The sequence below is a fragment of the Leptidea sinapis genome, chromosome 10 (assembly GCF_905404315.1).
Source record: "Leptidea sinapis chromosome 10, ilLepSina1.1, whole genome shotgun sequence".
NCBI lineage: Eukaryota > Metazoa > Arthropoda > Insecta > Lepidoptera > Pieridae > Leptidea > Leptidea sinapis.
In genome coordinates this window covers 2,600,701-2,614,523 of record NC_066274.1, presented here as the reverse complement: position 1 = coordinate 2,614,523, position 13,823 = coordinate 2,600,701, and the positions used below count along the sequence as shown (strand labels likewise).

General features: G+C 35.8%; 2 protein-coding genes across 3 annotated transcripts in view; both read right to left on the bottom strand.

The window, feature by feature from the left end:
- The window catches only part of LOC126966542 (uncharacterized), a 309,865-nt gene that overhangs the window by 188,566 nt on the left and 107,476 nt on the right, over window positions 1–13,823 (bottom strand). The window lies entirely within an intron of this gene.
- Window positions 1–13,823, bottom strand: part of LOC126966536 (ras-related protein Rab-37) — a 75,297-nt gene that overhangs the window by 7,968 nt on the left and 53,506 nt on the right. The window contains exons 2-4 of one of the 2 annotated variants that reach the window (XM_050810669.1): window positions 7,131–7,450; window positions 3,348–3,458; window positions 1,813–1,921 (exon numbers count right to left, since the gene is read on the bottom strand). In XM_050810669.1, the coding sequence (XP_050666626.1) occupies window positions 1,813–1,921; window positions 3,348–3,458; window positions 7,131–7,343 (433 nt within the window). In that variant the 5' untranslated portion in view covers window positions 7,344–7,450. The remainder of the gene's footprint in view (window positions 1–1,812; window positions 1,922–3,347; window positions 3,459–7,130; window positions 7,451–13,823) is intronic. The other variant, XM_050810670.1, reaches the window with a different exon arrangement.

Below are 13,823 nucleotides of genomic sequence, written 5' to 3'. Positions count from 1 at the left end.
AGCCGTTCTCGAGTTTCGAGACTAACGAACAGCAATTCATGTTTATATATATAGATAAGATCTCTCTCTTTCTCGAAAGCATTTTACTAGCACCAGACCTATTTCTGCCACAAAATACCGGTGCACACGTGCACATTACTATTCTTCCACCTAGAATTCTTTAGATGGAGTGTAAAGAAACCTATGATCTTAAGAAACTGATTTGAATTAGCAACAACTTTCGCACTGAAATTAATTTCCTGTGTGAGGTCTGTGAAATTTTACATTATCCTTAACAGCATACTAACTAAAGCAACACAAAATTTGACTCAACCATTAATTTTCATTTTTGGTTTATTTTGTAGCTGCAAGGTGCCTAAAAATTTTCTGTAGTGTGAATAAGAACATGAAATGGCTGGGACATGCTCAATTTGATTTAAGTCAGAGCTTCAGGATGGCTATTAGTTTTCGTAAATCGACATCAACTAAATAAGCCTCTACGGACCCAGCGATGGACACGCACGTTATCGTGCATCAGTGCAAAGTTTTCTTCACCAATGAAGCCCATTAAGTGTGACGTATTTTAAGAAATTCTTCAATCGACATGGTTACAGTCACTCGCCAATTTACCACAGCCAACTCTGCATGCGACTGAACAATCTCCTCCCCAAACAATTACGGTCGGTTTTAAAGGCCGGTAACGCATCTCGAGTCCAGGTTTTGCGGATGTCCATGGGAGGTTGCCTTTACACCCTCTAACAAAAAAAAATTACGAACCCCCCACCCCCTAGTAACCACCCAACTATCACATAGTTATGGTTAAGAAGCGTTAAGCGTTCTACTTGTCTACGCCACACACTATCAGACATTTGAAGCTCTTAACCTCATCCTAGTCTCATCTTACTCCACTCTGGTTGATCGTTCAGCTGGTATGTTCTTGTGCGACGTCGCTTGACTCGATCAGTCGGGAGCCCCTACCGACAAATTTCGTCCATGTTTTCGTCTTCAAACTGTGCGCTTGTTGATGATCACACTTCAAGGGGTCGCCTATATTATAGTTTCAATGGCGGTAAGAAATCGGACCATCAAAGCGGTTAGGTGAATAGAAACCGATCGTTTTGGTAAATAGTACATTGGTTTCTTCCGCTTCCATGTCTTCGCATGCAGAGACCGTTTTCTCTATATCTATTGAGAGCATGTCGTAACTTTGTACGAGAAACATTTAGGAGTCCAAAGCTGTATCACGTTTGGTTGTGTCTTGGTCTTGTAATAAAACCGCCTGTGGATATTCAGCGGCAGTTTTTGGCATTTTATTATATTTTTAAAAGAAAAAGTAAAGATCTTAATTTTTTTTCGTAAAAACGTATAACACAAGCATAAAACTCACCCTAATTTAAGTATTGTCACAAACAAATGGAATCACTATGGATATAGTAATAGATTTTATGACGTTTGACTATAAAATATATGCGGCCAGTAATTAACAAGGTAGGTACATAAAACACCATTGTAAGATGTTTGTCGTGTTTATTTTTTTCTTAGATGTTATATTTACTAATTATTGTTAACGTTTTATTCAACCCTCAATACAAAAATGAAACCATTTCTAACCATGCTAATGCTATAAGCCAGCGAGAACGAATAGATGCGAGTCTAAGTAATTCTTATTGTAGTTTATAATAAATATGCTAGATGGCGGTACTAGTCTCGATGGGACTAATTCTTGATAACAAAGTCTTGCCCAGAAAACTCAAATTGAAGAGCCTATACAATAAAGATAAACTAAGACATTCTAATATACATACTGAAATATAATATAAATGTAATATTTACCATGGGCGTCCCTATAATATGCGTGTGTTACGCTACGGAAGCGCTCCTGTCCTGCTGTGTCCCAAATCTGAAGCTTCACCTTCACGCTGTCCACAGTAACTACCTTATTCTGCAACAGATGGCGCTAGTAGTATCGTAATATTTGAAAATATTTTTATAAATTCACCTACATAGAAGCATAAATGTAATAATACCATCTCGTCCGAATATTTATTAGTATGATAATATGCCTCTTATAAATTAAAATAGACCTATCTATACTTTACTGCCTACTGATATAAGTAGCTACTTAAATTGTTATAATGTAAGTAAACTATCTTCGTACCTAGATACTAAAGTATGCACAATACATAATAATAAAGTAGGTACGTAGGTACCTACTAAGAATACACAAATATTAAGCACAGGTATACCTAAGTACCTACCTCCTAACTTTGATTGTTTTGTCTAATTTAATTTAATGTGACCTAACTAGGTATTTTAATAGTAAGCAACACAGACTCAAGGTTCTACGTAGATTACCTAGTTGATTTTATCCGATCTTACCATAGGTAGGTATCTTATATCCGATGTGTCATGTTGGTATTTAACCTTATGTTATTTCGATCAAAAACAGGTCTCTAGATAGGAACCTAGTTACCTATAATTTGGATAACTACACACAAATTGCTTGACCTATGCAGGTAGGTACTATTTATTACATATTATGTAAACTCTTAAGACGTTAGACAATACTAATTAATGGTGTTATTTTGTTCTTCAGGAAACTGTTAAATTAGTTAGTAGTTAGCTACATATTTTTTTCTCTTTTATAAGTTAGCTGTGTTTTATACTTTCTTTGCACTCCATAGAACCTACCAAACAGAAATTAAATACCGAGTACCGGTAACCGTCACCTAACATAACATTATGACTAGGTATGTAGGTAGATAATTACTTAACATTTTAACTAGGTAGGTATGTAGGTAGTTAAGTACTAAATTAGTGTTTAGGTAGGTACCTACTTAATTTCCGATTTTTGAAATTTAATTAACACATCATCAGTGGTCAATTTAATTATTCTATTATATTCTTCATTAAAATAGCTTGTAGTTAACTTGGCAACAAAAATATGTAGGTAAGTACCTACCTGCCTACATTAGATAATTAAAGCAATTCATATCAAAAGGCACGTCAGAAATTATCTGAGCAACATATTCTCCGAATATCACCGCATAAATCTAATCCACATAACAGGAACAAAAAATGTTTCAAGTCTCGAGTGCTATAAATCATTCATTCGAAGAGTCGATTCAATCACAGCTGTCAAGCTTAAGGGGCGGGAACACAAAAAGCGCGCCAAAGTTTAACGCCAATAGCAACGCGGCGCAACGGCCGTATACCCCCTGACTGGTCCATTTGAACTTGGAACCCCTGCTGTCGGTAATTTATTTTTAAATAATGAAATGGTCAATAGTGTTGTACTAATTAGTTTTATTATTCAGCCTATTTTATAACTCTTTCGATAGAATGGAATGCCGACTATTTTTAAATACCCGGAAATCGATGCCGACTGTGGAAATGTAGTTGCCAGCCAGAAATGTTCCATCCCGGAAGCGAACGAGCATGCAGGTCTTACCCACGCCGCTGTCACCGAGTAACATAACCTGAAACAGAGTCGCCTTAGAAAAGTATAACATAAATAACATCAAACATACGTTTATTTTTTAATAAGTTTTAACAACGGCAGTTCTGTGACTTCTTAGATAGGTACCTACTTTGCTTAACCCCCAGCGGCCCAAAGCCTATAATAAATTGAAGTGATAGTTACCTACGCCACTTTAGCTCAGGATTATTGAATTTTTTTAAAACTTGTCTAAAAAAAAGCGCCTCCGAAGTTTTACCGTGACCACGATTCATGCAATTGGATTGAAATATCAGTTTCAAATAAGTAGGTATATACCTATCGTGAGTAGGCGTAATAATAATATATAAATTATTTATAGCTTTAACGCGAAAAATTCATTTATAGCTTTAACGCGATCGTCACCTTGTTGCAATTTAAAGCAGGCCTGTTTTTGAGTTATTTTGTATGAGAATAACTCTGTACCAAGGTGCTTATCTACTCTGTCGGCGTTGTTACCACTGTTATATAAATATGTTAATACCAACTTCACACTATACTAGAAGGGAATTTATGGACTACCTGCATATTTTACCGGAAAATCTTGTCACAGTACGCGCGCATCGTAATCAATCAAATCTTATAGTTTTTCCAAATGCGTCAAGAGACGTAAAACTTATCCATTGTTAGCAGCGAACTATTGGTGCTGATGAATGATACATGTGTCATGGGGTAACTGTTTATAACGTATGTCTTACCACGAATACATTTGCACAGTACCTACCCAGATCGATTGCAGAAACACAAAAAGTATCCTTCAATGGTAACAGCAAAACAATAATAAAAATTTATTGAATAAGGCGTTACTTTGCGGAAATCCATAACTATACAAATTATTTAAGTTTTCTTTAGTGTTAATTCCGCCAATATTTGTCTTTAAAACAATTCGACACGTGTTTCGCCTCTACACGAGGCATCCTCAGGACGTGTTGTCTCGCCAAAATCTGGCACGAGACTGAATCAAATGAGCCGGAAGCCGCTCTTTTATACCCTCGTCCCATGAAATGACGCGTTGTGATTGGTCGGCTGTTGTGACGTATTACCCCCGGAAGAGACACGTAACAAAGGTGATGGGACTAAATTTGTTTGTTCATTCAACAATGTAAACATAATGTTATTTTTGTGTTTTATTATTTCTAATTGCTCTAACACATTTAAGCGAAATCCTTTTTCACATGTATGCAAAATATTAAAATTATTATTGTTTCCGAGTGAGTGACCTGTATCAATTAAATGTTTCGCGAAGTTTGATTTTTCGGGATGATTATTCGTAAATGCGGCAATATGTTCCTTTAATCTAATTTCGAAATTTCGACCTGTTTGACCTATATATACCCCGTTACAAGTGTCACAACTTAGTTTATAAACGCCGGATTTTTCTGAATTATTTAATCGATCTTTGCCATTACATATTCGACTGACATTGTGATTCGTTCGGAAGGACACATTATTATTGTTCTTCCTAAATATTTTAGCTATTTTATCCGATATTGGACCAATATATGTCAAACTACCCACATATTTAGTATTTGATTGTGGTGGGACGGGATAAAGTTCTGAATTAATTAAACGTTTTTGTTTATTTTTAATTAATTTGTTCACTAACTGTTTTGTATAGCCGTTGGAAACCGCGATTTGGTATATTGTATTAAGTTCTTTCGCGAAGCTGTCACGGGACAGTGGGACTGACATTAATCTGTGAACATAGCAGCGGAAGGCCGCTAGTTTATGTTGTACGGGGTGGCAAGATGACGCGGGAATAGCAATATCTGTATATGACGGCTTTCTATAGATTTTGAATTCTAATTTATTATTTACTCTTGTTAATGTTAAATCCAAAAAATTTAGAGATTGGTTTGATTCGAATTCCAATTTAAACTTTATTTTTGGGTGGATCTTATTAATTTTATTAATGAATAGATTGATTTGACGTTCGGTGCCTGTCCAGCAAATTATTATGTCGTCAACGTATCGGTAATAAAACAGGATATGTGGGTCTCTCACCACGTAATTACACTCAAAATTATCCATAAATATTTCAGCCATAATTGGACTTAATGGTGATCCCATTGCTAATCCTTCCTTTTGGCGATAGAATTGATTTTTGAATTTAAAATAATTTTGTTTCATACATAACCTAGTAAGATTGATGATGTCATCCTTTTCACCGGGATGTATCCTCTGTTTTTCAAAGAGATCATCAAGGATAATTAAAGTTTGTTCATATGGAACATTGGTAAATAAACTATCTACATCGAGAGACAATAATTTGGCATTTGGTGGAAGGTTGGTATTTTTTACTTTATTTATCAAATCTAGACTATTTTTCAAACTATACTGAGGATTGAATAATGATTTGTTTTTTATTATTACGTTAAGTTTTTTGGCAAGGTCGTACGTCGGGGCACCGATATAAGAAACTACTGGACGGACAGGATTATTTTCTTTGTGAATTTTAGGTAAACCGTATAAGATGGGAGGTCGCGGATTCATGGGAACTACGTATTTTAATTTACTTGGAGAAATAAATGACGAATTTTTAATGGACTCTTTTAATTCTGAAGTAAAGTTTTTAGTGGGGTCCGAGTTCAGACGTTCAAAATCGTCGGTTTGTATTATATCATTTACTTTCTGTTCATAATCGTTTTTATTTAGAATAACAATGCAATTACCTTTATCGGCTTTTGAAATGACTAAATTTTCTTGATTTAATTTATTTTGTAAAGAATTAAAAACATGTTTATCTGAAGTGTTTTGGTTATATGTGGTACACGATGGTTTTTTCAAAAGGGTCGAAATTTGATATCTGACGGCCATATCTTGTTGACTTCTAACACACGCCACTTCTGAATCTACTGCCAATGTATCAAGGGTTTTTTGGTTAAGACCCGGTCTGATATTGTATTTAAGGCCTTTTTGTAGTAATGAAATTTCAGGGGGAGAAAGTTGTGTTGTTGATAGATTTTTGACGCGCGTATAGAATTGGTGGACCGTGTTTTGTGCATCATCGTGATAGGAGTTATTGTTTTGACTATCCCGTAATAGCTGTGTCAATTTTCTAGACTGTATTTGATATTTTTCTTGTACTAGTCTATTGGCTAATTCCCGCGCTTTATAAAAGAGTATAAAAGAAAAGAGGTATAAAAGAGCGGCTTCCGGCTCATTTGATTCAGTCTCGTGCCAGATTTTGGCGAGACAACACGTCCTGAGGATGCCTCGTGTAGAGGCGAAACACGTGTCGAATTGTTTTAAAGACAAATATTGACGGAATTAACACTAAAGAAAACTTAAATAATTTGTATAATAAAAATTAACAAAAAAAAGAAACAACCGACTTCAAAAAATCTTTCAAAATGATATAAGCCCCAAAAAGTAAAAAAAAAATGCGTATTCTTCAAAAACTTAATATTCAATAAACTGGATTTTCAATAATTGTTATTTTTCGCACCACACGGGAGGCATCAGCTTTCAAATAAAATAAGAATCGACAAAATCGGTGAACCCAGTCGAAAGCTCTGAGGTAACAATCATAAAAAATTACAGTCGAATTGAGAAGCAATTCTTTTTCTGAAGTCGGTTAAAAATACTGTGTTGCCAGCAACATCTATAACTTCAAAAACTTAGATAGGTTTAATTAATTTAGCCTGATTCTTACCTTTCCAAATGCATCAAATCGAGCCTCTTGCTTCCCGTTTGTCTCCCATTGCTCCGACGGGGAGGGTGGGTCACTTTGAGGCATCATGGTCACCTCGTCTGATTTCTCATCATCATCTCTAGCTTCTGGCAGGTTCCGCGCCCAGGTCGGCCTCACTCTGCCTACTACAACCCGTTTCTCCATTTGTCGGCTTTCCATATTCGTATTCCACATATTGTACTGTTTAAATATCACTATCAAATAGAAGACGAAGTGGCTCACTTTTGTGTTTCACAGAATTCGTTCACATTTTACTTACGTCAAGTATGGTTCACATTTCACTATGTCGTAGTCAACAAACAAAAAAACTTAAAACTGATATCAAAAGAACGCTTACTAATCAGCAAAATGACTTCAATAACTTATTAAAATCAAAAGTATTCAAAATTTTGACATTAAATACTGCCATACATTTAGTATGACATTCAAAATAGAAGCGATATAAAATATCAAAGGAAAAGTTGTATAACACAAAAGGGAAACTTCATTAGGCACTGTATTTTTATAAGAAAAATGTTTGTCTCGTCAGTACTTCTTATATAGAAATACAATGCAGCACGCTCAGAATCGCAATGGCGCTCGTCACTATGAGATATAAGATGTTTAATCTCATTATTAAAAAGTGGTCTTTATTAATTGCTTTATACATAGTTGGATTTTATATCTGAAGCAAGTTTTCCTTTTGTAATAGATACATAATTACTCCAGTTAATTTTTTTATTAAGTTGTATAGAATGGCGTATAATAGTGTAGCAGTACCCATCCTCTACCGTTCTAATGTAAGCTTTACTATTGGTGTATGATTTCCTAATTTGTATGTAATTTCATAATTAATAATATTATGTGTGTAATTCGATCAAGAAATGTATTCCGCATATTCCTCAAGAATCGCCAGCAGTCGTAATACAACTAGAGAAACCCTCGATCTCCAAAAATGTAAATTAATGCAAAATTCTCCATTACCTACAAAACCCAGGGCGTGCATTAGTTTTCTAGCAAGGGAGGCACCCTAGATTTAACTAATCGTAGTTACATTTTAGTCCGACAGTTATAGGTTTTGATGTCAAAGTATTGAAGTTGTATATGGAACATGCAAACTGGAGATTGTCTACCGTTGATGTTTAGGATCTAGCGTAAGTAAAATTTTTATGAGGGGAACCAATTAAACTAAATCAACTTTAACACTAGTGCTATATTTATGTAGGTTCTTAACGAGGTAGGCACTGCATAATTGCCTATATGGTATGCACGCCCCTGAGTCCAAACCATAAGGTCTGGCTGGCCATCTGGTCATAAGGCATAAATCGTTTTCACATCAACGCAACGACAATTTGGTATAAATATCCTCAACGTTTGAATCGCAGGTCTGTATCATCAGAAAATCCAAAAACAGAATAGTGTACACTCCCGAGCGATGGTATGCTCATATAAGATGAGCTAAACCGGTCCCGTGTGTAGTCAAAGAGACGACGACTTCAAATTTCACTGATTTTAGTACTTTAACATTTGGATACAATGAACGACTGACTGCTTATAGAGAGCGAGTGTTTCGCTCTCATATTAGACAGCTGGAAATAACAAAACACGGAAGAAAGGCGCACAGAAGATTTTACCCTGGACACCTGTTGTTGCGGATGTCCATGGGTGGTTGCCTCACCTCAACATCCCGTGAGCCTCTTGCCCGTTTGCCCCCTATTACATAAAAAAAAAACCTCTGGACTCTCATTAATTAAAATTTAACACGAAAATGCATTAATTATTACACTGGAAATACAATTAAAATTACAATTACCAACATGTATAGCAGATAAACTTGTCACGTTGTGTCGGACATGTAAAGCCAGCGGTAAAATAATATCCTTTGTTGTATTATCTCGTAAAATTGGATACATTCGTGAAAAGTAATTTCGTTTCGGTTTTCAATAGCGACCTGAGTGTGAAGTCGGAATAAAGCGGAAAATTTGGAGATTAACTGTACGGTTCGGGGAATTATAATCGCCTCTTGTAGGGTCTTGCCTAAAGTATTTTTTATGTGTTTGAATCACATTTGAATGTAATTATTGTTGGCTCTGTCTTACTTCCAATTAAGTCTTCTTTGTTTTGGCCCTTATCTAAAAAAAGGTTATCGCGATATCTTCATTTAATATAAAGTAATTAAAGGTTTAAGAAAGATCTATTTTATCATCCGTGTATTCAGACGAAGTCGTCTCAGCTCTTAATTATAAGTACATGCTATGAAATGTTTTGGGTGTAAGATATATTTAATAAACTCCTGGAACATTCTTGCGAAGATATAAAAATATTAGTACTTGAGTATTTATACTTGTTGCATACTAATAACCTATTCTTTTCTTGTTATGTGCAATACTTAATTTGAGTTAAAACTGTCATTACGAAGAAGTGTGCCAACAATACTGGCATCATTTCCGGACTGGATAGCTAGGCTGATCCGTAGACCGTAATAGCTGCCAGCGCTTGGGTTTCCAGTAGCTCTATTGAGGCGCGAAGATAGTACTTTGTACATTCTCCGTGCCTCTGGGCCCCACGGGCCGTCTCTACACCAAACGGCTCAAAATTGTAAATACCATAGTTTGCTGTCAAAGCAGCAAGTTCAAAAGCAATTGATGCTGCGTGGACATGGGAAGGAGATTGATTGTCTGCGTGTCTCAAGTCACGTTCCTTATCAGCGCCCTTCCCGAAGGCACTAGAGTCATACCAACTTTTAATTTGAGAAAAAAGAAAAAGTTTCATATCTTCGAAGTGGCAGTTTAGTAGCAGTGAACCTTAACTTATGTATAGCCAGCTCTTAGGTTTTTGATTTTAGTGAAGATTTCAGTTCGGCACTGTTGCAAATGCCATGTTCGCGGGTTTAAAAAATACGGAATGATACTTGAAATTCTGTTCTTAAACTATTGGAACTTCAATAACAACAGCTAAATGTCAAAAAAACGTATATCGTTGTTAAGTTAACTAAAATTAACTTAATTTTAGTTAACTCATTACATAATTAAACAAATTATTGTGTAATTTAGTGCTGCTATGACCAATCATAAATTTAAAAATATTTATATAAAACGAGCTTATTAATTAAGGCTGCGTTAATAGGGGCCATTAAGTAAATAACTTTTTTTTTTTTTTTTTTATGGAATATGAGGACAAACGAGCGTACGGGTCACCTGGTGTTAAGTGATCACCGCCGCCCACATTCTCTTGCAACACCAGAGGAATCACAAGAGCGTTGCCGGCCTTTAAGGAAGGTTTTTTTGAAGGTACCCATGTCGTATCGTCCCCGAAACACCGAACAAGGAAGCTCATTCCACAGCTTTGTAGTACGAGGGAGAAAGCTTCTTGAAAACCGCACTGTGGAGGACCGCCACACATCCAGATGGTGGGGATGATATCCTAACTTGTGGCGAGTCGTGCGAGGGTGAAATTCGGCGGCAGGAATCAGGTTAAACAGCTCTTCGGAATACTCCCCGTGATAAATGCGGTAGAAGACACACAATGAAGCGACGTCTCTACGCAACGCCAAGTGATCCAGCCGTTCACAGAGCACTGAGTCCCCGACAATTCGAGCTGCTCTACGTTGCACGCGGTCAAATGGATCGAGCAGATACTGGGGTGCACCAGACCAGAGATGACAGCAATACTCCATGTGTGGCCGGACCTGCGCTTTGTAGAGCGCTAGAATGTGGGCCGGCTTGAAGTATTGCCGTGCTCTATTGATGACGCCCAGCTTCTTCGAAGCCAATTTGGCTTTGCCCTCCAGATGGCCACGGAATTGGCAATCGCTCGAGATTTCGAGACCCAGTATTCGGATACTAGGCGCGGCTTTAAGAGAAGTGTTCTCGAAGAGCGGTGATACGACAAATGGGGTTTTTTTAGTGGTAAACGCGCAAACTTGAGTCTTCTGGGGGTTAAATTGGACAAGGTTCAATTTACCCCATTCCGCGACCTTCTCGAGAGAGGACTCGATAGAAGACACAAGTTTCAAGACACAACTTGGACATCTGACATCCGATATTAAGTAATAATAATTTTAATTTATGTGTATTGGTTTCAGAGAGGGTTTGTCAACAGTACAGATTAATAAAAGTTTATCATATAATTACATTTTTAAATATATTATTTTCCTATGGAATTAATATTCAATAACGTGAATGATTGTGGCTGTATTCAGAGAAGCCCAACCAGTAATTTCCTAAAGGGAAAGTCATTTTTAGTTGGATTAAAAAGTACAATGGTCTATTTTAGAGTACAGTTGGCAACCCTAAGTATTCTATAAATTTTCGTGAGAACAAGTTAATTAAATGAACCAACTTGTGAATATAAATCTAGTTCGCTGAGTGTTAGGTCATACTTCGCTCGTTAATGGTAATTCAAAGTTTTCTCGATTATGAGATAACTATTTTATTAGTTTTGCTCTTGTTATCGACACAACCATATCTAGGTATATACAGACGTTATTAGCAAATTTTCTAGAAACTGTGATATTCAAAATGGCAACACCAGGAACAAATATAAACTTGTAATGCCTACTACTCGCTTCTGTTTTATACTACAATTACTTTTAACACAGTAACGTTTACAAACCAAAGAACTAGATAGAGATTGGTAATTTTTGTAGAGTTTTTGAAAAAGTTTACTTGAACGTCTTAATAGCAAAGTCGTCCTCCAACACGACAGAGACATTACGCTAAAGAACAAATTAGTTTTTGTTGGCCTTAAATATGGAATTGATGACACAAGTTAGGATATCATCCCCACCATCTGGATGTGTGGCGGTCCTCACAGTGCGGTTTTCAAGGAGCTTTCTTCCACGTACTACAATGTGGAATGAGCTTCCTTGTTTCCGGGACGATACGACATGGGTACCTTCAAAAAAAACGCCTTAAAGGCCGGCAACGCTTTTGTGATTCCTCTGGTGTTGCAAGAGAATGTGGGCGGCGGTGATCACTTAACACCAGGTGACCCGTACGCTCGTTTGTCCTCCTATTCAAAAAAAAAACATATCCATCATACATTCTTGTTCCTTATACGATTTATAAGCCTTATAGAGGTAATAAATAAGTTTAAACACGCTTTTCAACTGCTTCTACATTGGTTCGAAAGAATACACAAGAGTACACTTTGAAAAACAATTAATATAACGTAAGCATAATGTATGGCATTTATTATATTGAAGGTTATATTGTTTATATTGAAGGATTGGCGAATAGGCTTAGTTCTGCAGCATATGCGGTTAAGAAAATTTGACGGTTAACTGACATAGATACGGCGAGATTAGTATACTTTAGTTATTTTCATAGTATTATGTCCTATGGTATATTGTTATGGGGCAGTGCGGCCGATATTAATACTATCTTTGTGCTGCAGAAGAGGGCTATTCGCGCGATTTATAACCTAGGTCCTAAAGAATCATTAAGAGAAAAATTTAAAGAAATAAACATTTTGACTGTTGCTTCTCTATACATTTTTGATAATGTTCTGTATAAGCACATTGAAGAATTTTCTAGAAACTGTGATATTCATAATGTTAACACGAGGAACAAACATAAACTTGTTATGCCTACTACTCGGTTGGGTCGAGTTAGTAAGTCCTTTGTTGGGCGATGTATAAGCTTCTACAATATGACCCCAGAAAATGTACAAAACAAATGTGTTACGAAATTTAAAATAATTGTTAAAAAATGTTTGTGTGGGAAAGGTTATTATAGCATTAACGATTTTCTTAATGACACCACGGACTGGGAATAAAGCAAACACCCTCAGGCTCTTTAATTATAAATGTTTATTGTACGATATTACATTGTAATCCATATTTTATATTAAAAGAAAAAGCCCGCTGAGTTTCTTGCGCTCATTCTTCTCAGGTCTGAGGCAGTCTCTTTTGAATGGGTGGTAGTTTTTGACGTTCAATAACTGATTTTAAATCCTATTTTTTATAAAAATATTTGAATTTGAATTAGAATTACTTATGAGGATTTAAAAAAATAGAGTATGACCTAAGTAGGTATATTTCATGTTATGTTATACAACCTTAAAAATATGGAAATCAAATTCGGAGAGACAATTTAATTTAACTTCAGGAATACAAAGTGTCTACAATCCCAACTGTCCATAACTCAGAAAAGGTAAGATTGAACAGGAAATTGAGAGCATTTTCATTTTCTAAGCCAATAACCAATGGGGCTTACTTAATTTCCGTTGTAAAACATTTAATACCTTAGATTTTGAACAGCAAATTAGATGGATGCCGTTTTCTTAATTGGCTTTATCGCTCCAACTTATTTCACGGGTAATTGTTTCATTTTATTGATTGATGTGAAAGCTTACGAGCTTTAATTTTGAAACGAATTACCCGAACAAACAGAATGATATCAATGAATATATATTTTCTATAACATAGTATTAATTACAAGAATAAAGTGATGGTTAAGTCAAATATTTTACGACTTCAATATCTTTTTCACATTTCAAATTGATAACACGAGGAACATAAACATAAAATTGTTATGCCTGCTCAGTAGCAGTAAACCCAGTGGTTTAGTCAAGTTAGTAAGTCTTTTATTGGCGATGTAGTTTTTTACAACATGATTCCAGAAAATGTACAAAACAAATGTGTTACGAAATTCAAAAGAATTGTTTAAAAAA